This window comes from Arachis stenosperma, chromosome 3, assembly GCF_014773155.1.
Source record: "Arachis stenosperma cultivar V10309 chromosome 3, arast.V10309.gnm1.PFL2, whole genome shotgun sequence".
Taxonomy (NCBI): Eukaryota; Viridiplantae; Streptophyta; class Magnoliopsida; order Fabales; family Fabaceae; genus Arachis; species Arachis stenosperma.
In genome coordinates this window covers 5128697-5156132 of record NC_080379.1, presented here as the reverse complement: position 1 = coordinate 5156132, position 27436 = coordinate 5128697, and the positions used below count along the sequence as shown (strand labels likewise).

The following is a 27436-nucleotide window of genomic DNA, read 5'->3' as shown; positions in this document are numbered from 1 at the left end:
TTGGAAAAAATTGAAAAATGTACCATAAACTAAAGTTTTAGGTAATTTTTAAAAGCCATCAATGAAAATTTTTTAGTATACTCCAGCGATTATTCCAATAGTTCTTTAAAATTGCCGCTGATGCTGTGCCGACAATTGATCTGGCTGCGCTTTAATCACCGCCAAGACCCGAAAATAGCGACCATTAAAACAGCCACAACCCCCCATAAACTGCCGCCGCTTCACTGTTTCGTTGTAGTGGTAGTTTTGTTTGTTGATACGATCATACAATGTTATGTTATTTTCATTTTTTTATAAATAATTTTTTTGTGAGTTTTTTTTGGGTAAAGAACTTTTTATAAATAGTTTTGAATATTTGTTGATAAAAATAGTAATTTTTTTTATATTTATAATTTTTTGTTTTCGGAACTCATTTAGGGGCCACAGTTTACTATTTCCTATACTACACTTTTTGGTCTATAACAATTTCTTATTTAAATGGGCCGTTCTATGACCTCCATCTCTTTATCATCATATCCAAAAAGCCCAAATAGAAACAAAGAAAGAATTGAACAGGCCCAATAAAGCCCACAAATTTCTGGCGGGAAAACGTTACTCATTCACCCGCCAAATCTAGCAGCTCTCAACCCCTAACCAAGTCACAAATCAGCTCCACCCACACTCACTCCCTCACTCACTCGCTTTCTTTTGTGTTCGCATCTCACAAGTTTCCCACAAAAGCCATGGCCTCCGATTCTTCTCCCATCAACAACGGTACACATCTCTTCCCTTCTTCTTCTTTCCATTTCGTAATCTTTTTTTTGTTTTTAATTTCAATTTTTTTATTTAAACCTTTTTGGTTTTAGGTCCTTCATCCCCCGACGATTCCCCTTCAAGCCCAATCGGCAACACCTTCTCCTCCCCCGGTGATGCTGCTCGCCGCAATCGTCGCCGTGGCCGCTCTTCCACGCCGTCCGCCTTCGATACTCCGCCAGTGCATCGTTCTCGATTTGCCGCCGCTGCTGATGCCACTCCTACTCCGTCTCGTTCCCGGCAGAGATCCGGAGGCGCCGGCCGTCCTCCGGTTACTCCGACCTCCACCGATGACATTCCGGCGTCTTCTGAAGGCGGTGATGGCTTCGACATGGATGACGCCAGGCCTACCTTCGTTTGGGGCACGAACATCAGCGTTGAGGACGTTAACGACGCGATTCAGAGGTTCCTGAGGGACTTTCGAGAAGCTTCTTCGTCACAGAATGATGATGACATGTTGCAGCACTTGCATACCGAAGGGAAGTACGAGAAGCTTATCAAACAGGTTTGTTACAACTACCAAATTTATTTGTTAGAACTGTTAATTCAGTACTTAACGGTTATTTATCCGGTTAGTAAGTTAGTTACTATTATTAACTGCTGTTCTTCGATTCCTCATTTCTGATATACAGGTGATTGAAGTGGAGGGAGATTCCCTTGATGTTGATGCGCATGATGTGTTTGAACATGACCCTGATTTGTACACCAAGATGGTTAGGTACCCTCTCGAGGTTCTTGCGATCTTTGACTTGGTTCTTATGAATATGGTTAGCAGGATTAAGCCTATGTTCGAGAAGCACATTCAGACTCGGATTTTCAATCTCAAATCCTCCACTACAATGAGGAATTTGAATCCTACTGGTGAGTTTTTTGAATGTCTTTGTTCATTGCTACTGAAAAATCTGTGTCAGATTAAGGAATTTTACTGATATTATGTTCTTTGCCCCCCCCCCCCCCCTTCTAGATATTGAGAGGATGGTGTCAATAAAGGGTATGATTATACGGTGTAGCTCAATCATACCGGAAATTAGGGAAGCTATATTTAGGTGTCTTGTGTGTGGGAACTGCACCGACCCTGTTGCTGTAGAGAGAGGTAAGTTCCATGAAAAGTTTTATGCTTAATACCTGTTGGGGAGTCACCAGTGTCGATTTTGCAATTGTACTGTTTTGTTGACTGTTGGGATTTTTAGGACGTATAACCGAGCCAACTATATGCTTGAGAGAAGAGTGTCAATCCAGGAACTCCATGACACTGCTTCACAACCGATGCAGGTAATGCAACCTACTCCTTACTTTTGAAAGGAAGTGACCGTAAGTTGGTTATTTGGGATTGGACTATTGGGGTAAATCTTCTCGAATGTGAAGCAAACTTTCTCTTTCATTATATCTTTTTTATTTTATTGATATCCTATGTTTGAAAACTGCTCAGTTCCTTTTGGTATTTTCTTTAGTACAGTATCAGTGGTAGAACTGAAAATTTTGGCAAAGTAAAAGGTAGTCAAATAACTGGTCACAGCCTCATATGAGTTAAACTTCTGAATTGGTTGTTGTTCTCCAGTGAGCTAAAGTTTGTCCCATATTTCTGAGCCTTTAGCTTATGGAGCATCTGAAGATATTCTTATAAAGAGGATTGCCTAGCTCTTCTGCATGCTAATTGTGAACTTAAATTATAGATCCCTGTAATAATGAAACTGCAATTAACAGTTACTTGTTCTAAAATCAGGTTTACTGATAAGCAAATTGTGAGGCTCCAGGAGACACCTGATGAGATACCTGAAGGTGGAACTCCTCACACAGTGAGCTTGCTAATGCATGACAAGCTGGTAGATGCTGGAAAGCCTGGAGATAGAGTTGAGGTGAGACCATGGTATAATATACTTGACAAGTAAAGTGTTGATATGTTGTTTAATCATAAGATGTTTTCTTATTCATTAGGTGACTGGTATATATAGAGCTATGAGTGTCAGAATTGGAGCAACTCAGCGAACTGTGAAATCATTGTTCAAGGTATGCATTACACTCTCATTTCTTAACTCTCCTTGGTGCTCTACCCTTATATTTTGGTCTGTTCTAATTCATACTTTTGCTATGCTCCCTTAATGTTGTAGACGTATATTGATTGTCTTCACATAAAGAAGACTGATAAGTCAAGGATGCTGGTAGACGATGCTATGGACATTGACAATAGCGAGGGCAGAAATCCAGAAGAGGTTCACTTTGATGAAGAAAGGGTACAGTTTTAACCTATTTAGTACAGAAACCATGGACTGATTACTTTGTCTAATTGCTAATATGCATGCTTGTTGGAGTCACAGGTGGGTCAACTGAAAGAGCTCTCAAAACAGCCAGATATATATGAAAGATTGACAAAGTCATTGGCACCAAATATCTGGGAACTAGACGATGTGAAAAAAGGTCTTCTTTGTCAGGTTAGATATCTTTCTAGCAATAAATTATATTTGATTGTTTGGTTTTTTGGGGGGATACTAGTCTATAACTCTATATTTCGTTACAGCTTTTTGGTGGCAATGCTTTGAAGTTGGCATCTGGTGCTAGCTTCCGTGGTGATATCAATATTCTTCTTGTTGGTGATCCTGGTACTAGCAAGTCTCAGCTTCTTCAATACATTCACAAACTATCTCCTCGTGGCATTTACACTAGTGGAAGGGGGAGTTCTGCAGTTGGATTGACTGCTTACGTGACCAAGGACCCTGAAACAGGGGAAACTGTAAGGGTCATGAATGCATCATCTTTTCTATTTTAAGTACATTAAAATTACTGGAACGTAATTTCTGTTTATTCTTCAGGTTCTTGAAAGTGGTGCCCTAGTTTTGAGTGACCGAGGTATTTGCTGTATAGATGAATTTGACAAAATGTCTGACAATGCAAGGAGCATGTTACATGAGGTTGATTACATTCTGTCTATACATTTGCTAACTATGTATTAGCGATGACTCTGTTCTTTCCACTGTACGGCAAGAGAGCAAATAGTATCACTGTTCCTGCTAGACCATCATCTCTGTACTTGTAATTATAAACGACGATTACATCTGTTTCTCTCCAGGTGATGGAACAGCAAACTGTTTCTATAGCGAAGGCTGGTATTATTGCTTCTCTCAATGCTAGGACTTCCGTGTTGGCTTGTGCAAATCCAAGTGGGTCACGATATAATCCTCGCTTGTCTGTCATTGACAACATACACCTGCCTCCCACTCTTTTGTCCAGGTTAGATTTTACACATGCCGTGTAGTACTCTAGCGTTGCTTCTATTATTTGTGATGATGTAAAATAAGACAAAAGGTGTAACAATCATGTTATTGAATTGTTTATAAGTTGCTGCCAATTCAGTGTGAGTGGTTGCTATATTGAGTTGATATGTATTTTTTCAGGTTCGATTTAATTTACTTAATTCTTGACAAGGCTGATGAACAGACTGACCGGCGACTTGCCAAACATATTGTTTCCTTACACTTCGAGAATCCCGAGGTCTAGTAGATTCCTGCAATCATCTTGCTCAAGGCTAAGATTCAAACTTCTGAGATTTTATTTAATTGTAATGTTCTGTCTCTGTTCTTACAGAGCATGGAGCAAGATGTGATGGACATATCTACCTTGACTGATTATGTGAGCTATGCCCGAAAGCACATACACCCCCAGCTGTCTGATGAAGTTGCCGAAGAATTGACTAGAGGTTATGTGGATATAAGAAGAAGAGGAAACTTTCCTGGAAGTAGCAAAAAGGTGAAATCCCACACTTCTTTCATATGATTCATTCTCAGTATATTTATTTAGGTGTATGCTGTGCCTAAAATTTTGGTGTCCCATTGCCAAAAAGTAAAATAGTTAATATTTATTTTAAAAGTATAAAAATGAATAAAATTTTTAAATATTTAAAATTTGCTATAAAAGACAAGTTAGGCAAAATTTAAGTATCAAATGATAGACACCATAGAATTGGCCTATTTCTTTATTTGCTGTAATTTGATTTTTATTGTTCATACCCTGTAAATTTCCCAATCACCACGTATGCTGCAAATGCAGAGCCAAGGGAATGATGCTGATTTCTTTACATGTTTCTCTGTTGTGTATGGTGTTTTCTCAATCAATTAAACAGGTGATAACAGCAACGCCAAGACAGCTCGAGAGTCTGATACGCCTTAGTGAAGCATTGGCCCGGATTCGCTTCGCAGAATGGGTTAGTTAACCTTGCTGTTTCTTATTTTCTTTCTTTCTTCATGATGTGGTGGAATAATTATACCGAATAATTAAATAATCTAATGCATACAGGTTGAAAAGCGTGATGTAATGGAGGCATTTCGGCTTCTTGAAGTTGCAATGCAGCAATCTGCAACGGATCACGCTACTGGTATTTTGTGCTTCGTTGACAAGCCTGATTCTTCTAAATTCCACCCAGAATAAAATAAGATCAAATGTGTTTACTAGCCATGCCTTTTATCCTTCCAGGAACTATCGACATGGATCTTATTACTACTGGAGTTTCGGCAAGTGAAAGGATGAGACGAGAAGCTATGGTACAAGCAACCCGCAACATAATCATGGAGAAGATGCAAATTGGGGGACCATCCATGCGATTATTGGAGGTATGCTTGCTTTTGCTTAGCCTATGGACATATGTATCTAGAATAAATATAATTAGTCTCAATTCTGCAACGTCGCTCTTATGAGTTCAAATATCCTACAGCTATTGGAAGAGTTAAAACAGAGCACTGGCAGTGAAGTTCAACTTACTGATGTAAGTGTGCCCTTCCCCCCTGCCCTTCAGAAATAAATGTGTTTATGCTTGTTCTATCTCTAGACTCTAGCGATAAGTGAACTAATAGGGTCTAATAATCCTTGATAATGCAGCTAAAGAATGCAGTTGCTACTCTCGCCAGTGAAGGATTCGTTACCATGCATGGTGAAAGCGTTAAAAGATCATGAAGGTAGAAGTATCGGTGGTCCCTTTCTTGGTATTTAAGGGGGCCTACTGGTTGACGTGTTCACCTTGGTCGTCACAAGCACATTGTCCAATGTCCACAATCCACACTATCTTGCATTAATTGTAACCACTTTTTTTGGTAGTATTTTTCATTTTATGTTTATCCATGCATGCACCTGTGGTAGATGTTATTTATATAGGCGGTTAATTAGTTATTTGGTACCCTGTAAATGTATTTAGTGGATTTCAATCATTTCATTCTGGTTTTTTTTTGGCCTAATATAACTTGAGTAATATTAGTTTCTTGTAAGTGGAATGGTGAGTCCGATACAGACCTACAAGGCTACAATTAATGGCCCTGGTGCTAAGAATATCATTATTTCCGTGTTTTTGTAGAATTAGAGGACCTGCATACTTCATAATGTCTACTTGGAGTTTTGTTGTTCGGTTGTTCCAATGATAGCAAATGGATACTCGTACTTCATAATGTCTCACTGCGAATGCCTAGGCAGTTTCGTTGTCCGTGACAGCCGCAGAAATTTTTGGTCCCATCGTTAGTGTTTCGCAACAGCAATATTTCTCTTATTAAAGCCCAATTGACTATTAATTAGTGGCTCATGTGTCAACCAAACCAAAATGAATTTAGCTGCTTTTTACCTTAGCAGTTGTTTAAGTAGGCTAGGTTTAGCGAATTTGTTGTCTGAATGTGGATGTTACAACAAGACCCTCTGATATTCGAAAATCGAAATACTTAATCTGTTTTGATTGCATGGACGAGACTTGAGAGTTTAATTAAAAATTCAACGGTTTAGATGGTAGACATGTGCCATGAACAGGGCTCTGGATTGTGATGTCTTTCATGTGATGAGAGAATTTTAAAAGTTAATTTCCATCTCCTTTCAAAATTATATTTTTAATTCTTTTTATAGGTAAAATTATTATGTTGGTCCCTAATTTTTCTTTAAAAAAGTTATCTTTTATTTTTTATTTTTTATTTTTAAGAACATTTATATTTAAGTCATACCTAATTTATTGATATTGGTCGATAGATTTTTAACAAAAATTTTGATATAACTCAATTACAATTGTTTGTTTTCGATTAAACCTTTATATTTAGTTCAAAATTTTTAAAATCTATGATTTATAAAAATAGTAAAACATACATACTCTATTTCATATAAAAAAAATTACAATCATGCTATATAAATATTAGAAATCAACTACCTATATGGAAACATATAATGATACTAAATTCACATTCAATAATTTAATAAATAATACAATTAAATAAATTCATATTTATAATAAAAATATTGCAACACCATAAAAATACATTATTAGTTTATTTTTAGTGTTACTGAAGATTTTGATTATTTTAATACAATCAAATTGATTAAGTGATAATTTAATGTTAGTTCATTGATGTTATAGACACAACCTTTTAATATCAATTATTATCATACACTTTTTTACGGACTTATTTATACAATTTTGTTGGTCCAGTTTAACACAAATATTTTTTTTTTTTTAAAAAAAGGGGAGAAAATTACACAATCAATCAATCACAAGTTTTAACCAGGAAAGGAACGTGTAGGAGGAAGCTTAGCTGATTATAGAGAGAGAAGGGGTTAGAGGTAGAAAGAAGGTGAAAATCTCTCTCTGAGTCCTGAGAGGGTCACAACAATAATTGCGTGACTGAGATCGGTTTTTCTTGAAGCTTCGCAGTCGCAGGGTGAAGAATGGGAGAGGTGGCGAGTGGCGGTGGTTGTTGCCCTCCGATGGATCTGTTCCGCTCGGAGCCGATGCAGCTTGTTCAGCTCATCATTCCCATCGAATCCGCTCATCGCACTGTCTCCTACCTCGGCGACCTTGGCCTCCTTCAGTTCAAAGATGTCCGTACTCTCTCTCTCTCTTTCATAAACCCTTCCTCACTTCAATTCTCTCTTTGATCGCCTTTTCGTTTACTTGCTTTTGATAATTAGGTTTTTCCTTCGTTTTCGATTGTTATTTGAAAGATAATTTGCGCGTGCTTGTTGATCTGAGGAAGCTGTAGTTCCTGTTTGAGAATGACTTCTGCTTCACTCTCATCGTGCTCAATTCGCTTATTTCTCACTTGATTCCTTTTAACTGATTCTGTCGTTTTCGTGAGACTCGGTAGATTACTTGATTTCAGTATCCTGCTAGGCTTCTTTAATTATAGCTAATTAAGTGGCGAACATAGTCTTTTTGAATAAAATTTTTTACTTCAGAATTCGTTAGCAACTGGAATGTAGGTATTGATCATAGTTTTTACATAAAGGTTGAACAGTTTGTGTGTGTGTGTGTGTGATCAAGTTAAAAGGATTGTGCAGAATAGTTAGGGTAAAATTTGCTATCGTAGATAGCAGTGAATTAAGTAATCGTGTTTTTAAGTTTCTCTAAATTGAAGCATAATGTGTTCTTTTGAATCTTTTCTTTCAGCTCAATGCAGAGAAGAGCCCTTTTCAGCGGACTTATGCGACTCAGGTGTGTTTGTTTGCTGCTTTCTTAAGCCACTGCTTCCTGAAAACGCTTTGTTTGTGGTGAATGTTGATGAAAAAAGAAAAAATAATAAAGGAGAAATTGTTAATCCCAATAGTTGTTTAAAAAGATGTTGTTAATTATGGCCTATTGAACTGGCATTCTCTTCATTGCCATTTGGCTTCTCTACAAAACCCTTTGGACATGAATTAGCAATCACCTGACCCAAGCCAACCATTCATTAAGTGCTGCTGTGACTTTATGTTGAAAGTTTTATCGTATTGTTTTGATTATCAAGCAAAGGATCGAAGTATTGATTATATGTTTTGGGATTTGTCGGGATAACTATTTGTGCTTATCAAGATAAAAAGATGTGGAGAGATGGCTCGTAAGTTGCGTTTCTTCAAGGAGCAAATGTTGAAGGCTGGTGTTTCTCCAAAAAATTCCTTAGGACATGTTGATCTGAACATCGATGATCTTGATGTACGTGAATATGTTTTGTTTATAAAGTTGTTTTCCCCTTTCTATATTTTTTATTTTTTAATAAGTTAACACTTGCCATGTCTTGTAATAGGTCAAACTTACAGACATTGAAGTAGAGTTAACTGAGATGAATGCAAATGGTGAAAAGTTGCAACGCACTTACAATGAACTTGTGGAGTATAAGCTCGTGCTGCAGAAGGTGCCTTTTTGTTTCTTCTTAAGGAGACTATTTTGTGTCTTACATTCACATTGCATAATCTAGGGAACTATGTTAGTTATCTTCTTCCTCATACATATAGCCTGCTTGTGCATTTTAGTGGCCTGTAACAACCATTATATACTCTTTTAAGATGCATAGTTAGTGAAAATAACTGAAGTAAATTATTTGGTTCCTTAATTTTTGGGAAAATGAAAGTATAGCATTGGATCGGTATCTTAAATCAATGTTAAACTAGAATATATGAAAGTTTCAGATTTACCTATCGAACATGTTTGGATTGTCTAATTCTTGTTTTTTGAAAAGCTTATAATCAAAATTGCGGCAGAGAGAGCATTTAACGAGAAAGCTGATCCGTGTTAAAGTTGAGCAAAACCAAATATTTGCAAATTGACTTGCTTCATGACTTAGGATATTTTAACATTTTGTTCAATTGATTTACTGAAGATAACATATAAGCAGTTGCTGTGTAGTATTATGAATGTAGGATATGCTTGATGGAAGGAAAAACAATTGATAATGTTTCAAGGCTTTTGCTACTGCAGGTTAAATAGAAAAACATTAAGATCTGCAAAATAATTATAATTTGATGTGGTACAGTCTGCATTTGTATGTATTGATTGAAGCAATTTCAAATCTCATTTTGATCAATAAACATTTTTAATACTTTTCTGATTGCTGGGCTGTTTGATGTTACATATATTTGCTTATTTCCAGATATGAAAAATGCATTAGCTTCTCATTTTTCTTGTATTCTTTATATTTAGATGATCAATCTTGATCCCAGATCAATCAGTAAATATTTATTCCCCTTTTCAGGCTGGTGAGTTTTTCCAGTCAGCTCAGAGCCGCGCCATAGAGCAACAGAGAGAATATGAATCACACCAGTTGAGTGGGGAATCCATGGAAACACCTTTGTTGCAGGACCAAGTAGATTTCTCACCTGCTCTTATATAACTTATTTTCTCATTTAATGTCAACAATAACATTTTTCTAATGGATTGGTTATTGCTCCTCCTCTGTTTTTTTGTGCAAAGGAATTGCTGGGTGATTCAGGGAAGCCAGTTAAGTTGGGGTTTTTAGCTGGCCTTGTTCCCAGGGAGAAGTCCCAGGCATTTGAGAGAATTTTATTTCGTGCTACTAGAGGCAATGTGTTTCTGAGGCAGGCTGTTGTTGAGGATCCTGTCATAGATCCTGTTTCTGGAGAAAAGGTCTTGCTTATGTTTTTCCCTTTACATAAAATCCATGAAACTATGTGTATGTTACCTTTTTTGTTCATAGCTGAGGGATCGTTCATAAATATGCTTTGTGCTCATTGGAATATAATCTTATAGTGACTTACCTACTTTGACCTGCAGATTGAGAAAAATGTTTTTGTTGTCTTCTATGCTGGTGAAAAAGCAAAAGCCAAGATTCTGAAAATATGTGATGCCTTTGGTGCTGATCGTTACCCTTTCGCTGAGGAACTTGGAAAACAAGCTCAAATGATTAAAGAGGTTTGCTTTTGTGAATTTAAATTGATTGCTCTGAAATGGTTGGATTGGCCTGTCTTTACCTAATTGGTGGAGTGGGAGATGTTATCTAGCAGTATTCTTTGACATCAGATTGCTGCTGGTTTTTGGTTGCTTAAATTACATGAAAATATATTCTTGTAGTAGTGAACAGTAGCCTTTTTGTGTCCCCTGAATATCCAAGAAAATGATTGGTTCAAGATGTTTTCTGTAAGGATCAGTCAGAGTATTTAAGTCTGTATCTGTGTAATTACTGTAACGTAGTTGAGAAATTTTCCCGCAAAGGTGTCTTCCAGAAACATGCTTATGTTGAGTGCTTTACTTGTAATTGCATTGGTTGGTGATATAAACCACAACTTTAACATAAGCATGTTATTTGGAATTTTCAATTTGTGTGTCAGCAGATCAGTTAACCAGGTGTCCATAGTCCATTGCTCTGACTCTATTCTTATTCATTCAAATTAAAAAAAGGAGGAGAAAAACCTAGTCAAGAATGAAATTAATCCATACAGTTGCCAGCGGACGGACGTTATCCTAGCTCAGCTGTTTTCTAGTTTTTTTCGATGATAAAGAAGCCAGTCATCTGATTGTACAGCTTATTAGCTACGTTGCAATTTCTTTGCTCTATGCCTGAACAAGTTTTAACAAACCTACCTGCAGGTTTCAGGAAGACTTTCAGAATTGAAGACTACTATAGATGCTGGATCGCTGCACCGGGGAAGTTTGCTACAGACTATTGGTGCCCAATTTGAGCAATGGAACCTTTTGGTATGTTAAATATTGAACTTAACCATGTTCTGTGTTATGCAACATAATAAAAATGAATTTTTATAACTGTCTGGAAAAGCTTTCTTTATAAGTATTTGGTTGAGTGCCAGTGTTCATCTTCCAATTATTCAAAAAGTATTTTCTTCTATTGGTGTTACTGATTACTTTCTGTTGATTATATTTTTCTCAACTCATGAAGGTGAGGAAGGAAAAATCTGTTTACCATACCTTGAACATGCTGAGCCTTGATGTGACGAAAAAATGTCTTGTGGCTGAAGGGTGGAGTCCTATTTTTGCAACAAAGCAGGTAAATTGTTATTGTGATTCCATCATGGATCTCATTTGGTCTACCCAGAGTTAATATTTTCTTTAGGGTTAGTGGGTTACTAAAATTGATTTATGGAATATGCTGGTGTGGTTTTTCAGATTCAAGATGCATTAGAGCGGGCAGCAATTGATTCTAACTCTCAAGTTGGTACTATTTTCCAAGTTTTGCAAACTAGGGAGATGCCACCTACATACTTTCGCACAAACAAGGTTACGTCTTCATTTCAAGGAATCATTGATTCATATGGGTGAGCATCACTCTAATTTTTTGCTTCCCATTATTATCCATTAGTTCGGTTATCCCTGTGAGTGTGGAGGGATAGATAGCATATAAAAATAAGTGAAACATATTTATTGCATGATCATCATAGGTTTGTAGTATGCATGTTCTGTAGAGTATCAATATACAAACAAAATGACATTTATAGTTGGAAGTTATGATACATGAATGAGTTTTTTTTTTTTTTTATTTTTTTTTGGTCGGTGGATTGGACAACCCCCAATCCTAGGTACCTCAATGGATTGGACAACCCCCAATCCTAGGTACACAACACACCCACACACTCCTCACACATTTTATCACATTTTCCTCAATTGCATTCTCTAGGGTTTGAACCCTAGACCTTTGAGGTGGGGAGGGGAAGAAATGCCATTAGAGCCAAGGCTCATTGGCGATACATGAATGAGTTTAAACTTCCTTTTTCTCCTAAGGTGATAATATAGGATCTATGCACTATCACTATAATGAGTTTAAACTTCCTTTTTCTTCTTCTCAGTAGCAAGCCTCATTCTGTTACTTCTATTCTTCTTCTTCTAATCAGTATTTGTCCTGCAGTTCTCCTGAAAACTATAGCATTGACGTACTAGGTTGTGTTAAATACATCAGAAGAATACTGAAATAGTCAAAGAGTAGCAAGCCTCAGTCTATTAATTCTAATAGACATAGTGACACCTGGATCAGATTAGATTTATTATTAGAATGTGAATGTTTAAAGTTGATATTATCTAAACAGTTCAAATGCAGAAGTTAAAATTCAATACATTTTATTTTTGAAGTTCTATAGTTTCAAAACAAACTGATCAAACTTGATATTGAATGTTCAAAACAATAATGGAGTTGGTGGATTTTGCAATATCTCAATACTTTGCGCATTGAATTTTGTGCTATTGCAGGGTTGCTAAGTATCAGGAAGCGAATCCCACTGTGTATACTATAGTTACATTTCCATTTCTTTTTGCCGTAATGTTTGGTGATTGGGGTCATGGAATATGTTTGCTACTTGCAGCCCTTTATTTCATAATCAGGGAGAAGAAACTTTCTAGCCAGGTAGTCTTTTAGTTTACCTGAAACTTTTTCCTTTGAAAAAATAGCACAAAAATTCATATTTTTCTGAAAGAATAGTTAAACATATTTTCTCCATCGTTATGTAAAATGTCTGATTACCTGTCTTATGCTATGCATGGTGAGCTTATATGGCTGAATGCAGAAACATGTTTTGGCCTTGTTAGTAATCTATGTTCATATTGTACAGGGCTAGTATTGCTAGGGCATTAATGAAACATTTGGCTATCTAGCTTGTCTAAATATCATTCCAGTTATTTTTTGAAAAATTGAGCTGACATTCTTTGTTAGTGGAGGAGGCAGGCCTCACCCTCTCTAAACGAGGTGTATTCAAATGCTGGTTCTTTTGGTTGCAAAGTTTTTCTTTATTAGCAACTTTCAGCAATTTCATTTTTGCAGTTTAATAGATGATGGAAAGTCATTAAAATTTAATGTACACTAAGAACATTTCAGACAGACATTACCATTTTCCATGAACTTTGCTTGATGATGTGCATTGTTTTTGTTCCGTTAGTATAAATAGATTTCAATTTATTTGTTCATGAGTATTCTCACATGAAATGTCTGGGTTAAAAAACAGAAGCTTGATGATATCACCGAAATGACTTTTGGAGGTCGATATGTTATTATGTTGATGGCACTCTTCTCAATCTACACTGGTTTGATCTATAATGAGTTCTTTTCTGTCCCATTTGAACTCTTTGGTCCCTCTGCTTATGCATGCCATGACCTTTCTTGCAGGTAATTAAAATCTTTGGTGCACAATGTTTAACATTATGCATTTTTCTTTTAGGAATTTACTCACCATCTTTTATGTTCTTATCTTTTCCCTATTCTTTATGCAGTGATGCTACGACATCAGGCCTGGTAAAAGTGCGCCACACTTACCCATTTGGTGTGGATCCTGTATGGCATGGTACCAGAAGTGAATTACCATTCCTAAACTCATTGAAAATGAAAATGTCAATTCTTCTTGGGGTCGCTCAAATGAATCTTGGAATTATTATGAGCTATTGCAATGCCCTATTCTTTCGGAACAATGTAAATGTCTGGTATGTTAATATATATTTGAATGTGAACATTTGTTTTGGGTAGTCGTATGGTATTCTTTAACATATAATTCCTATAAACTATTCAACAATTCTTTGCATATGCAATCAGATTAATAAATATCTTTCTATCTCATGAACTTGCTCATTAATTTAAAGTGAATATAATTTTGTTATTTCACCATTTTACTCTCAGGTTCCAATTTATTCCCCAGATGATATTTCTCAACGCTTTATTTGGCTATCTCTCCCTGCTTATTATTGTGAAGTGGTGCACTGGTTCTCAGGCTGATTTATACCATATAATGATCTACATGTTCCTGAGTCCAGCAGATGATTTGGGTGAAAACCAACTCTTTGTTGGTCAGAAATATTTGCAGGTTGTTTAGCTTCCAAACCCTTGTTCTCTTGAAAACCCTGTCTTTGTCTATGAACAACACTTATATTCTTTGTTCCATTTCTGCCAGATGACGCTTTTGCTTCTGGCTCTTGTTGCTGTGCCCTGGATGCTGCTCCCAAAACCATTTATTTTGAAGATTCAACACCAAGCTGTATGCTGATTTTTGAATAAGGCCTCTTCTCTTTTTACACATCGAACTTTTACCTTTGTTCTGACTCAAATAGTTTTGTTACTTCAGAGGCATGGGGATGAATCATATACAGCACTTCAAACCACAGAGGAGAGCTTGCAAGTGGAGTCAAATCATGATTCTCATGGTCATGAAGAGTTTGAGTTCAGTGAAGTCTTTGTGCATCAACTTATACACACCATAGAGTTTGTACTTGGAGCAGTCTCTAACACAGCTTCTTACCTTCGTCTATGGGCCCTTAGGTATCTCTCCATCATATAAGATTTCTCTTAACAATCATACACTATCCAATGTGCTCTAGCATAACATATAGCTGTTTTTATGACTAGTAACTTAGGCTTTTGTTCTATTAATAATGCTCACTTCTACAAGCTATATGGTTGGAACTTTGTATGATGCATTTACTATTTATGCATCTTCTTTAGATATATTTATATATACGTATATGAAACTATAGTGATGCATTAACTAATGTTTTCCTCCTTTGTGTCCAGTCTTGCCCATTCAGAGTTATCAAGTGTATTCTATGAGAAAGTTCTAGTTCTGGCATGGGGGTATGTAGTTTATGAATTTTTATTTCTTATTGGTGTGTAATGAGACGATTACTTTGGGTTGGAGACTTGGAGTGATGATACTGATGTCGACAATGACTGGCAATTGCTCTCTGATGTTACAGGTACAATAATGTGATTATCCTGATAGTGGGTATCGTTGTCTTCGTATTTGCTACTGTCGGAGTATTACTCGTCATGGAAACCCTGAGTGCCTTTTTACATGCTCTAAGGCTTCATTGGGTGGAGTTCCAAAACAAATTCTATGAGGGTGATGGATACAAGTTCCACCCCTTCTCGTTTGCATTGCTAGATGAAGAGGAGGAGTGATGCTTTAAAATCATATATATGAACGTGGGAGTAATATTGCTTTGGACCTGTATTGATTCTTTCATTTGCTGTGACTATAGTCAGTGACTGGTAAATGCGGCATTGTATATGGTGGAAATCCTGGTAGCTTTTTTCATTCAAACACCATTTCGTATCTTATTTATGCCAGTGAGTGAGGGGAATAAATTGTCCTCATTAGGGGGAGCAACGTTGATGAGCTAGGCAGGCGTGGCTGTAATAATAATTTTATCATGACATATTGATGTCTATTACATTTTTTTGTCCCCAAAACAAGTAGCCTTATGTTGACATCTTATTTGAAGCATGTGGCAAATGATTTATTAGAATCAAGAATCTATTACTGTTGGGTTCCCAAGTGCACTTGTATTTAACATTTTGCTTGGCGTGATGAACGAGCTTCGTAAACTTTACAATCAGTAAAACATCCCCGGGGCGGTAATCTCAATGGTACAGTCAATATACAATCATCATTAACATTATAAATGTATAATTTGCATTTTACTTTTAACATAGATCTACCATTAAATATGAGAGGGGCTTTATAATGCGTTTAGAAAATTGAATCAAAGGGAGTGGCCAGGGTTAATGACTAAGATCTTCACTTTCAAATCACTCATCTGTTCGCAAAATATATATGGTTCGCAAGATATTATGTTCGCTTGGTTAGACTTAGATCCGAGTTTATAAGTTAATTTGTTCAACTAAAATGAGCAAATGGAGCAACTACTCGATAGTGATTGCTCTTTAAAATGTTCCGAATTTGATTGAAGAAAACAATTTTGATCATTTTGTTTAATTCAAACACCAAGTAAAGCACAAAACCCCGTTGTTAATTTGCAATTTGTCATTACAAAGGAAAATAAGTATCCAATTAATTGTTCATGAAAGAGTTTTCCAGAAACTGTTTATCAGATTGCACATCTTAAAAAGTAAATAGCACTTCTAGCACCACTTTAAAATGCGGGCAATGATGCATGTCCTAAGGCTGAAACAAAGAAACAGCAAATAAAGACCAGAGTTTATGTACAGACAAATGACAAGGTTAACATCCTAATGAGCAGTGGTATGAACAGCTGCCACAGTTGAAACCAAGGAGTCCACCCCACAGATATTCCGTCCACGGCAAATCTTGTAGTATCCATTTTCTCCCCAATTTTCTCCCCATGAATTCTTGATGATCCAATATGGTTTCTCCTTCATCCGAATCAGAGAATAGCCTCCAGAGCCATATCCCACCAGTAACACCCCATGATCCAACCTCTTTGAACATATGTATGGGCATGAAACCCCTCCAATATATGTCTGCATAAATACAGCATTTATAGCCACTGCATAGTTCAGCATAGAGTTGCAACATGTTAGCCACTGTTAACCACTGTCAAACAAAAGTTGTTCAAAGAAAATTGTAACTAGTAGTAAGTAGTAATCACCTGCAAGAGGGCCATTTTTGACAAGATTGGCAGCAATCTGGTCTTCATCAAGTGAAACTACACTGAAGTTTGCTACTGATGCTGCTATCATTGTCTTGTTGAATTTGCAGGTTCCACGATCACTACCCTTATAAGGATAGTCTTCCTCTCTCATGATCCCACCGGATTTAAGGATGTATTCAAAAGCGCTGTTCATCAATCCACCATTGCACCCTTTGTCACAAGAACCTGGTTGATCTGGGTCGCACTGCACGGAGGAGTATATCCAAGTTTAGACAAGCTATGCAATAAAAAGCTGCTATAGATAAAAAATATATATGAAATTCGGTATCAATTACTAATCTAAGCATCCAATTCGTTTAAATATTATTCTGTAATCTCTCATGACTTTGTAAGTGATCATCAGTATATGCTAAATCTAAATGTTACCTAAACTACCATAACCATTCATTTAAGTGGATATTCATAAAAGTTAAACCTCTTTAGAAATTAACCAGTTAGTATCCACATAACGATAAGAATTGCGTCTTAAACCACAAACCTCATGATCGCAATCAACTAGCTGCTGTTCACTGAGACTAACAAGTTCCCCGGTAGCTAGATAATGAGCACCTTCCAGTGCCCCAGTTGCGCTGAAACTCCAACACGATCCACAAGAACCCTAAACCCCCCACAACAAGAACAACAACAGTTAACATTTCAATATAAGCGAAGGTATCAAGTATAGACTTTTTCTCACAGCAATCCTATGTTACATAATATATTACCAATTTACCATCAATCTAACAACTAAATCAATATCTAAATATATAATGAAACCAATTTAATGTCCAAAAGAAGATAATAACAGAAAAGAAGGAACCTGATTTTTGACAGGGGTAACAGCTCCATGATCTCTCCAATCAAAATCGGAGGGAAGATCTGCGGTTGGCAGAATAGGAGCTTTGTTTGCATCAGATGGCAACCTAACCCCTCTCAGCCCCAAAACGTTCTTCCTGAACTCAGATTCCGTCATGTCAGAGAACCGCGTGACGCCATGAACGGCCGAAGGGTCCATCCTCTGGTGTCTTCTCGCGCGGTGCATGTTAGCCTTGAACACCGCGAACCTGTAATCGTGCTCCTCCAGCGTAGAATACACCTTCCCGAATCTCCGCTTGAAGGCGGCGAAGTGATGCTCCGCTCCCAACAAATGCGCGTCGCCGTCGCCGTCGCCGTCACCAACCACCTGGCGGATTAAGGCGTCGTCAGCACCACCGTCCTCCTCCGACGATATCGGAGATAGAAACAAAAAGAGGAGAGCGAAGAGAGAGAAGAGAAAGAGTGTTGTTCGTTCCATACTGAAAATAAAGTGCGAGGAAGTGAAGAAGCAATGCATGCGAATTTGGAGTTTATATATATACGAAGCTTGTGACGGTAACGTGAAGGTTAAGAGTTAAGAATGTTAGATTACTGTGGGGATGCGTCGCACCTGATAAGAATCTCTGTCCCACTAAAAAGTAAAAACTGAAAGTGAAATGGTGATAGCGATAGATAACTTTGGAGTGAGGTAAGGTATTCAGTGTTTCCGTATAGTATGCCCAATCTCCTCCTTTGAATGGTAGTTGCTTACTAGTTTGTTTCTTGTTACTTTCCCAGTTTTCCTTGCTGCTTTGCATGACCTTTTTTTTATATATTTTTTTATTATCGTTAAAAATTCGATTAACTATGCTTAACTTGATAAAACTCACATGAAAATTAGCTGACACACTATCTTTTTATTTACAAACTTTAATTTAATATTTTATTTATTTATACAAATGAAAAAAATGAACTATCAAATTAGTTATTATATATATATATATATATATATATATGTATTTTGTTTAATTTATTTTTAATATATATTTTAAGAAAATTTTAGGAAACCAGCAATTTTATTAAATTCTACCCAGCATGTAATAGTAAAAAAAGGATTTGGATGCTCTAAGGCATTGTTTGGATGCAAAATAGAAAATAGAAAGAAAGAAAATAGAAGAAAAGAAAATGAGAGGAAAAGTAGATTTTTTTTGTGTGTTGTTTGGATAAAGAGAAAATGAATGGAAAGAAAATAGGAGAAAAACTTTTTTTTAATTTGAATAAAAGAAAAAATAAGAAAAGAAAAAGTTATATTGAATAAAATTATATTAATATCCTTATCTATATTATATAAAATTATAATTTATATTAAATAAAGGGCAAATTGGTAATTAAACCATTATGTATTTTTTCTTCATCCATTTTCATCTCATTGTTGGAGAGAAAACTTTTAAATGGCCCCAGACTATATTTTCCTTCTCCTCTTAATTTTCTTGGATCATCCAAACAATGGAAAATTCCATTTTTCATTCATTTTCTTTCTCCCCTATTTCCCTTGAACCAAACGGCCCGTAAAGTTTGAATTTCATTTTAGAGAATAAAGTGTGATCTCTCACCATTGATTTCATAGGTGGGACCAAAAATAAATATAAAAGAGAAACTATTCAAGGGTGGAAAATCACACTTTACTTTCTAAAGTGAAATTCAAACTTTAGAGGATCCAAATTCGTAAAAAAAAAGTGAGTCATTGGATAAAATCTCACACCAATCTCACATCATTAATGACTATTTAATGGCTACAAATCACAAAAGTTGCTGCTCCTAGCATTAGGGGTGTTCAAAACCGATTCGGACCAAACTAAATCGACCAATCCAATTGAAAAAATAAAAAACCGAACAAACCGATAACCAAAAAAAAACATGTTTTGCTGTTTTTTTTTCGGTTTGGTTCGGTTTTTATTTTAACCGTAAAAACCCCAACCGAACCGAACCGGTAAAGTAAAAACCCTAAAAAAACCAACCCCACCCCCTCCCCCACCCTCAATCCCCCACGCGACCTAACCCCCACCCCCAATTCCCCAGATGAGCGCTGCGCCACCTAACCCCCACCGCCAATCGAAACCTAGCGCTCTCTTCTACAATCACGTTCTTGAGTCTGGAGGCCGGCGGCGAGAGGCCTTTCCTCCCAAGCTCCCACCACCTCGAAGCCTTCCTCCCAACCCCGAAGCCTTTTCACCCACTGCTCCCACGACTTTTTCGCCCGCCAGTGCACCACGAAGCCCCAGCCACAGCCAGCACCACCCTCACAGGCTCGCACCCAGCAGTTGCACAGCACCACCCAGCGGACAGAGCACCATTCCCCACCACCCATTGACCCAGCAGGCCAGCACAGCACCACGCCAGTGACGCCACCACCCAGCCACCGATTCAAGTCATTTATTGTCAGGTAATGTTGGTCTTGTTGAATTATTTTATTGTTGGTATTGTTGCTGGTTATTGAAATCAGTATGGCAAAAGATAAATTTGAATAATGAGATAATGAAAGCATGTTTGAAGTATTAGATTACCTCAGTCAGTGTATCTAATGATTTAGTATATGTCATGAGAAATTGGATATTGTTGAATTACTTTATTGTTGGTATTGTTGCTGGTTGTTGGTATTGTTCTGTTTTTTATTTATTTATTGTTGTGTTTCTACTCTTGATTTTGTTTCTCAGTCTTCATTGAAACTCTCCAACGACTCTTGTGGACACTCTCTCTCCATTCTTCAGTCTCCTTCGTCATCGGTACCCCTAATCATCTCTCTCGGTGTTCTTCCTTGTAATTTATTTTATTTGGTGAAAAGTCTTTGATTTTTATGTGGTTATAAGTTCTAACTCGAAAACCCTTTTGTTTTTTTGGCTCAAATTTGATGACCCTTTTGGTATGATGCTCTGTTAGTGATAATTGGCGGTTAAAGTTTGAAGCTTGTGATGCTGATAATTTATTGTGGATAATGATGTTCATTCATTGATAATTTAGTTGTAAGCTATGGTTCTGTCTTCATGCATAATCCACGCAACAGCTTTTAGATTGATCCGGAAATAAGATTAAATAGCATGAGTTTAATTTGTGGATTGCTTCATATTTCATGGTTTGGGATTCACTGTGTATAAACTTGGAGCCTCGTAACAACTTTTATCTTTTCAAACTACTGTTTAAAATTTATATAGTTAGTGAAATTGATGTACCATGAATTGTTTATTGTTGAATTAAGCTCACAGTAATACCTATTTAAACTTTTGATTTTAAGGGCACGCCTGCAGTTACTAGATCTAATTATAAAAAAGTTTAGCGGTTTTGTTAGAGAAGACACCATAACTTGGCTATCTTTTAATGGAAATTTATTTTTATTTTTAGTTGTGTTAACTATTAAACTTTTAAACTTCTCTAATTGTCATAATTAAATTCTTTTTGTCGTTAAATTTCATTGGATCAAGACTTTGTTAGCTATTGTGTATTTGTGTTTGACAATTTCAATGTTATGACTTTGTGAAATAGTATGGTAGTATTTTTTTTGAATTGATTGAAAAAACTGAACAAATCGAACCAAACCAAACTGATTTTGATTGGTTTGGTTTGGTTCGGATGGTCTCAATAAAAAACTGAACCAAACCAAACCGCAGTTTAATTAGACAATCGGATTGGATGACATTTCTCTCAAAAACTGAACCAAACCGCACCGCAAACACCAAGTAGCTTCTTTTTTTTTTGGACAGGGATCCGGGCCAACAATCAAACTCGGATCCAAAACAGGACAACCCAAACAACAATCCCATATCCCAACCCGGTCCTCTTCCTTTTGTTGAGGAAGTAGCTTCTTGAAATCGTTGAGTAAGAGGCTTCTCTGCTGGGCTTTGGTTGCGCTTTGGTCCAATTGGTCAGATAAAACAGACAAACCCAAATTGGCCCAAATGATAAACCCAAACTGGCCCAAATGATAAACCCAAACTGGCCCAATAGTGTAGCCATCAGCGTCGCCTTCGTCACTTTGTCAGCTCGTGGCTGCAGCTCTGTTTGTGGCAGCTCCCGTTCATCGAGTTTGTTCTAATTATTACTGCTATTGCTTAATTGATCAATTCAATTTTCCAACCATTCAAGGGTTTCAAGTAAGAAGCTTCTGATTTCTCTTCTCTTTTTTCTTACAGAGCTTTTTCTTTTTCAATTTTCTGACGCAGTGACATTATAATGTTTGCTTGATTTTCTTCCTTGGACATCCCAAACAAAAATTTTTGCCAACAAAATTATGGTTCTAAAGCAGGGCTATTTTTTTGGTCTTTGTTTCGAGTTGTAGCTGATGGTTCCTGTCATGATTAGGTTTTAGGAGTGGTTCATTTCCTTAATATTTATTATATACTGAATTGGAAAAAAAATTCTAATGTTAAGGGTTATTTGGTGATTTAATATATATAATGGAGAACCATCATATCTGGTGTTAACTTTATCTAATTATTTATTTACTTTTTTATTTTTTGTTCTCTATTTGCAGATGGAGGGTAAATTTGCTGAAGAACTTTATGCTGAAAGCTTAGAACTTTCAAAATCAGAACTAAAATCAACTAGTGCTCATGATCAAGAAAATAAGTTACATGGTAAGGTTTAGTGTGGATGAGTTGACATGGAAACTCTATTACTAAATGCAAAAAATGGTTTGGTTTAGACTTGACTTCACTCCATGACTCATGCCATTCTATGATTTCGTATGAATTTCTTGTTTAGCCAGTGCGTTGTATTATCCTAACGTCCACATCTGAATCATGGTAATGAGTGAAGGATATTGTCAGATAGGCAATGGCATTTTTCAATAGAAGTGTCGATATCATATATAAATTATTGATATCGGTTTATCTGTTTTCTATGGCATAGAAGTTATTTTGTTTGTGCATAAACTCACGGTGCTGGTGCTTTGTACTAATTGTCTATTATGCTTTTAGAATGTGATGATGATGATCTTTGGGGTGATTCTGATGACAAGTTGGATAAATCATCAGATTTGGACAGAGAGTGGCAAAGGAGGCATGATGAATTCCACACGGTATTTTGACAACTTGATTAAACATTGCTTATTTTTTTCCTATTTTCTTAACTCTATAAAGTGATCAGCTGCTCTTTTTCATTCTCTGGCTTATTTTTAATAGATCGGGTATCGGGAAGGTCTTATAGCGGGAAAGGAAGCTTCATCTCAGGAGGGGTTCAATATTGGTTTTAAACAATCAGTCCTTGCTGGTTATAGTTGGGGTGCTGTAAGAGGTGTTACGAGGTATGCGTTCTGTTCTTTCAGAATGAGATGATTTATATTATGTGTAAAATTGAGTTCAATAATGTTTCTTCCCCAATAATTTATTTTTTAAAATATTTCTTTTGCTTATTTGGACACTGTAAAGTGCATTTGCGCATCTTCCAGATGAGTTAAAAGAGAAGCTGGTTGAAAAGCTAGAAAAACGTAATGAACTCCATGGGATGCATGAATCTGTGCATTCTGTGTCAACAGCAGATGCCCTTAGATTCTTTCATGAAGACATCAAAGCAAAAGAAGCTTTAGAACAGAGCAAAGATGTGAAGGTTAGCCCCTGGCAAACTTCACATGTTTCTCATTTGAGAAATTATCACCAACAACTTGAATCTCTGATTCATGATACACCTACCATGGACATTCATTTACCTGAGCCAAAATAGAAGGTGTTCTACCTGGTGTTTAAAGCTGTTTAGCTTAGATGATATGAGGTTATTGTGATATCTTCCATGTGCATGATTGTAAAATTTATTATATGTTTCGCATAAAATAAATACAGGCAATTTAGTTCCCAAACCAGTGAATTCAATCAGGATGCTTACATGAAGTCATATATGACTCCTCCTTGTTCTCTCTTCTTTTTTTGATTTTACATTGATAGTAAGCCTATTCAGATCAATTAATTAATTAGGTACTATCGAAACCTAGGTGCTGCTATAATTTATTGCACTCATGATGGTTTCTTTATTGGCTACAAGGCCTTAAAAGACTTTATCCTTTTCTTGTTTGTTACACACGACCATTAGCTAATCCAATTTGTATTTGATGATGATAAAGATAAAATAAAAATAAAATATATAAAGCATATAAATTAGTTATACTTCTTAATGATACAAACATTGTGAAATCAACAGCTCAGGATTCAGGAGCATAAGTGCCCATTATTTATCAGATAACATAAAAAACAAAAATAAACAGTGCTTCGAACACAGCTTGGGAAAGCAGACACTCAACAACATTGAACAATTTTTGTGAACCAATTCCATGCAGCTTAGTAGGAACCACAAATTCCAATATTTTTGTTTCACTCTCCATGTAAGAGCCATGCCTCATTCTCGTATCCTGGCAATTTGAATTGTCTCCAAGTTTCATAACCGAGTTCTTCACCGTAATAATAATGCTGCAGATTACTCCAGATCATTTCTTTTCCTGGTTGTCTTACTCCTCTGCTTAAGAATGCAAGATCGAACTTCAAGTTGTTTAACTTCAAAAGCATACCTAATGTAATTATTAGCTTGTAGTTGGTGAATAAGGTTTTAAATTGTGAAATCATGTGTTGTTGAAAGATGATACCGAATAAAAAAGGCCTATTTGGTTTACCTCAGCAACACACATCAGCTACAAGCTTGAATAGGTCTTGCATGAGCAAACGGTGAATTGTGGCTTTCACATTTAGGTAGTGACATTACTTTTTCATAAGCTTCAACAAGCAAAGCCACTTTCCTCTTCCTAACTGGAGCAAGTTGTGTGACAGCTTGTCTGAGTGCAAAATCAAGCATCCATTCCTTAGCATCTTTTCTGTCATCCATAATTTGATGCTTCAGATTAACCTTTTCTGGCTCTGGTTCAGGAACCAAGGTGAGGAAATTTGGTTTTCGCGGTTTAATCTTTCTCAGCTGCTCATCATCTTTCTCTATTCTCTTGTGCTTTGTTTCCTTGCTCGTGTTAAGATCTTCACCACCTATACAGCTTGTGCACTGGAACTTACTAGTGTTACCTTGATCTTCCTCCAATAGTTCATGGTCCTGAACAACAATATTGATTTCTTCTGGCACCTCAAATGGGTGAATTTGGTTGTCTTCGCTAATTCCTTCAACATTATTCTCTAGCCTTATGTTGCTATCTTCAAATCTCTCCTCAGCCTTTAAATTTTTGTTCATAGAGTTTTCATTCACTATTTCTTCTACATCTGTGAGGTGCTGAAATGCTTCATCATCTGTTGGAGGAAGTTGATCATAAATTATGCCATTGGACAGGTAATCATTTTCTTGAGTCTCAAGTTCCATGCTTTCACATGTGCCTTCCAAAACAGAATTAGAGCCATGAGATTTTGCTTCAAAATAGGTGTTCTTTTCGTCACTGGCTTCTTTGAGTGTTCCTTCTACCAGAATATCCGTATGATGGTTGCCAAGTATTTCATCTAACCACATCACAGAAACATCACGTGAGCGCTCTGATAAGGACTCAAAGTTTGAGTCACTTTCCTCCTTTGTGAAGATAGAAGAATCAATGTTTTCTCCAAGGCCGAATGAGAAAAACTGCTCCTCCTCCTTCCACTGTATATCGGTATCCTGGGAAGTAGAACCATCCAATTCAACATTATCAGTATCCTGGGAATGACAACCATCAACTTCAATGTTATGCATGTGTTCACCATCATAGCTGACTTCACTGGTATAGCTTCCCATATATATTTCTTCACCAAACCAGATAGTTGAGTGGTTTTCATCTGCGTGTACGGCATTTGTTTCTTGGGGAGAGCTCCCTTTGTTATCTGCTTCAATTGCAGCAGCAGTAAACCAATCTTTGAAATCATCTTCAAGATTGATCTCACACTTGGGAAGATCATGATTTATAGTTTGAATAACACACTTGATGCCATCTTCTTCAATCACAGTCTTCATGTCATCTTGATCTTCAAGGTCTTCCGCAGAGTAAATGTTTTCTCTGTCACCAGCTCCTTCCTTTATTTTAACATATATTTCAGTAAAGAAATCCATCGCGCTTTTTTGTGCCAAGGGAGTCGTTATTGGGTTACGTTTATCAGCTTCATTATGTGCATGTTTTCCATTCAGGACATTCTGCTCAATATCACTGCTGTCTGTCTGACACTGCATCTTCAATCTTTGAGGGATCAGACTTTCCAGCTTCATACTCTTCTGGGTTTTCAGAATACGCCTCTTTGCTGGGACAAAGCTCTTAAATGAAGACAAAGGAGTGTGATAATGACCATTGAGAGAGCAATATTTGTAGGGGCAAACTTTTGTGACTGAAGTTCCCTCATATTCATTATTTGCCCCATGATTCAGCATGAGGTATGCAGGGAACCTAGAGTCTTTCAAAGTTGAAGAACAAGTAGCTCTCACTGGTGGATTCATATCTGCATGCAAAATCGCTGCGGTGGATTTGAAAGTAGTAGTCTTTGTCAATGATCTTGCCAAATTCAAATTAGATGATCGAGTCAAAGGCTTTTCTTGTCTTTTACAAGAAATAGAGCTAGCTCTTGAACATTTTTGTGGCAAATTCTTTTCAGTTGGAGTGTTTTGAAGACTCACCAGGAAACTCTCCTTTCTTGCAACAGAACTGCTTGTGGGCTTCATGTAATTGGGAGAGCCATCTATTCTCACCAAAGGCTTATTATGCTTTTGCAGTGATGATGATGCTGCAGTTGGAGCACAAAGAGGCCGTTGGTTCCCTGGTTGATATAAGCTCTTCCTTGGAGTTGGAGCCTCAAAATCCAAAAGCTTAATTGACCTTGAGTTTTTGCTTTTCTTATTGATGTCACTCTTTCTGCTCTTATCATCTTGGTGTTGAGGAGAAGATAAGCTCTTCTCAGATATGACCTGATCAGCTTGAATCCCAAGCTTACTGAGAACCCTTCTTTGAACCATATTCAAACTCAAACTGGGATTTTGGATTAAAAACCAGTTTTCCTTTCCTTTACTTTGTGGGTTTCAAGCACAAGAAGAAAATAAACCTTCTTGTGCTTTTGGTTTCCCTCTGAGGAATTTCACATTGGAAAGGAAAAAGAGGAAGAGAGATTCTGTTCTCTTTGTTTATTTGCTTTATTTGCAGTGAGCTTTGTTGTTTGTTTTACTTAGTTGTTGTTTGATGGATAATGAAATTTGAATAAGGCTGACATAAATGTTTCATGCTGACTCTTACAAAGTTACTGTTTATGGACCCTTCTTGCATGATCATCATTTTTCTGATTTGGAATTATTAGTATTTGTAACATGGGAAGTTTCCATTGGCTACTGACTTGTTTCTTATATTTAAAGCATCACATTTTTGCTGATAATTGATATATGATACCCCAACTTATCTGTCCATAAAATGACTAAATCACCCCTCAAATTGAAGCCTCTTCTAGGTTATCTGGCAACCCCTTATTATTAATGGCAATTAAGTTGTTTTAAGGCAATCCCTTTTATTCACGAAGTAGCCTCAACTATTTTTTCTTCTCCTTATTCAATTGCTTAGTAATGATCTTACATAAATGAATTTTATGAGATCATTGGTACTAATAGTAGCCAGATTTTATTATTACTACAATGGAAATAGGTTAACAATAGCTCCAACGGATATTTCATGGTTAGTATTTTTCTGATTCGTGTAGGGTGTAAGGTTGGTCCTTTATCTAGGAGAATATCAATTCACAAATTTTATTCCAACAAATAATATGTACAATTATTACAAAT

General features: G+C 36.6%; 5 protein-coding genes across 8 annotated transcripts; 3 read left to right on the top strand and 2 right to left on the bottom strand.

Moving 5' to 3' along the window:
* The first annotated feature begins 647 nt into the window (after positions 1 to 647).
* On the top strand, positions 648 to 6084 carry LOC130967194 (DNA replication licensing factor MCM4). Its single transcript, XM_057892010.1, has 19 exons — positions 648 to 753; positions 846 to 1297; positions 1425 to 1653; positions 1757 to 1885; positions 1983 to 2064; positions 2516 to 2648; positions 2728 to 2799; positions 2901 to 3023; positions 3108 to 3221; positions 3308 to 3520; positions 3600 to 3698; positions 3857 to 4017; positions 4182 to 4278; positions 4372 to 4533; positions 4907 to 4987; positions 5080 to 5158; positions 5257 to 5393; positions 5495 to 5545; positions 5659 to 6084. The coding sequence occupies exons 1-19, from the start codon at positions 723 to 725 to the stop codon at positions 5731 to 5733; spliced, it is 2520 nt and encodes an 839-aa protein (XP_057747993.1). The 5' UTR covers positions 648 to 722; the 3' UTR covers positions 5734 to 6084.
* A 1223-nt stretch (positions 6085 to 7307) lies between these two features.
* LOC130968441 (V-type proton ATPase subunit a3) lies at positions 7308 to 15714 on the top strand. Its single transcript, XM_057893717.1, has 18 exons — positions 7308 to 7623; positions 8192 to 8236; positions 8594 to 8713; positions 8805 to 8912; positions 9750 to 9860; positions 9968 to 10141; positions 10289 to 10426; positions 11102 to 11209; positions 11409 to 11516; positions 11636 to 11784; positions 12710 to 12863; positions 13459 to 13619; positions 13724 to 13930; positions 14124 to 14307; positions 14395 to 14478; positions 14566 to 14759; positions 15012 to 15071; positions 15194 to 15714. The coding sequence occupies exons 1-18, from the start codon at positions 7471 to 7473 to the stop codon at positions 15396 to 15398; spliced, it is 2463 nt and encodes an 820-aa protein (XP_057749700.1). The 5' UTR covers positions 7308 to 7470; the 3' UTR covers positions 15399 to 15714.
* Positions 15715 to 16249: 535 nt separating this feature from the next.
* Positions 16250 to 18202, bottom strand: LOC130969225 (cysteine protease RD19A). The gene is made up of 4 exons (XM_057894867.1): positions 17712 to 18202; positions 17391 to 17510; positions 16850 to 17096; positions 16250 to 16747 (listed from the first exon to the last, which is right to left on the bottom strand). The coding sequence occupies exons 1-4, from the start codon at positions 18183 to 18185 to the stop codon at positions 16470 to 16472; spliced, it is 1119 nt and encodes a 372-aa protein (XP_057750850.1). The 5' UTR covers positions 18186 to 18202; the 3' UTR covers positions 16250 to 16469.
* A 1551-nt stretch (positions 18203 to 19753) lies between these two features.
* LOC130970449 (uncharacterized) lies at positions 19754 to 23564 on the top strand. 3 transcript variants are annotated; one of them, XM_057896535.1, is made up of 6 exons: positions 19754 to 20129; positions 20401 to 20469; positions 22212 to 22314; positions 22657 to 22757; positions 22861 to 22982; positions 23107 to 23564. In XM_057896535.1, exons 3-6 carry the CDS (start codon positions 22212 to 22214, stop codon positions 23396 to 23398), a joined length of 618 nt encoding a protein of 205 aa, XP_057752518.1. In that variant the 5' UTR covers positions 19754 to 20129; positions 20401 to 20469; the 3' UTR covers positions 23399 to 23564. The 3 variants fall into 3 exon arrangements, with proteins under 3 accessions (XP_057752518.1, XP_057752517.1, XP_057752519.1); XM_057896534.1 differs by lacking the exons at positions 19754 to 20129; positions 20401 to 20469 and adding an exon at positions 21327 to 21831; XM_057896536.1 differs by lacking the exons at positions 19754 to 20129; positions 20401 to 20469 and adding an exon at positions 21860 to 22039.
* A 295-nt stretch (positions 23565 to 23859) lies between these two features.
* LOC130970448 (uncharacterized) lies at positions 23860 to 26810 on the bottom strand. 2 transcript variants are annotated; one of them, XM_057896532.1, is made up of 2 exons: positions 24336 to 26810; positions 23860 to 24233 (listed from the first exon to the last, which is right to left on the bottom strand). In XM_057896532.1, the coding sequence occupies exon 1, from the start codon at positions 26624 to 26626 to the stop codon at positions 24350 to 24352; it is 2277 nt and encodes a 758-aa protein (XP_057752515.1). In that variant the 5' UTR covers positions 26627 to 26810; the 3' UTR covers positions 23860 to 24233; positions 24336 to 24349. The 2 variants fall into 2 exon arrangements, with proteins under 2 accessions (XP_057752515.1, XP_057752516.1); XM_057896533.1 differs by having other exon boundaries at positions 23860 to 24219.
* Positions 26811 to 27436: the final 626 nt, after the last annotated feature.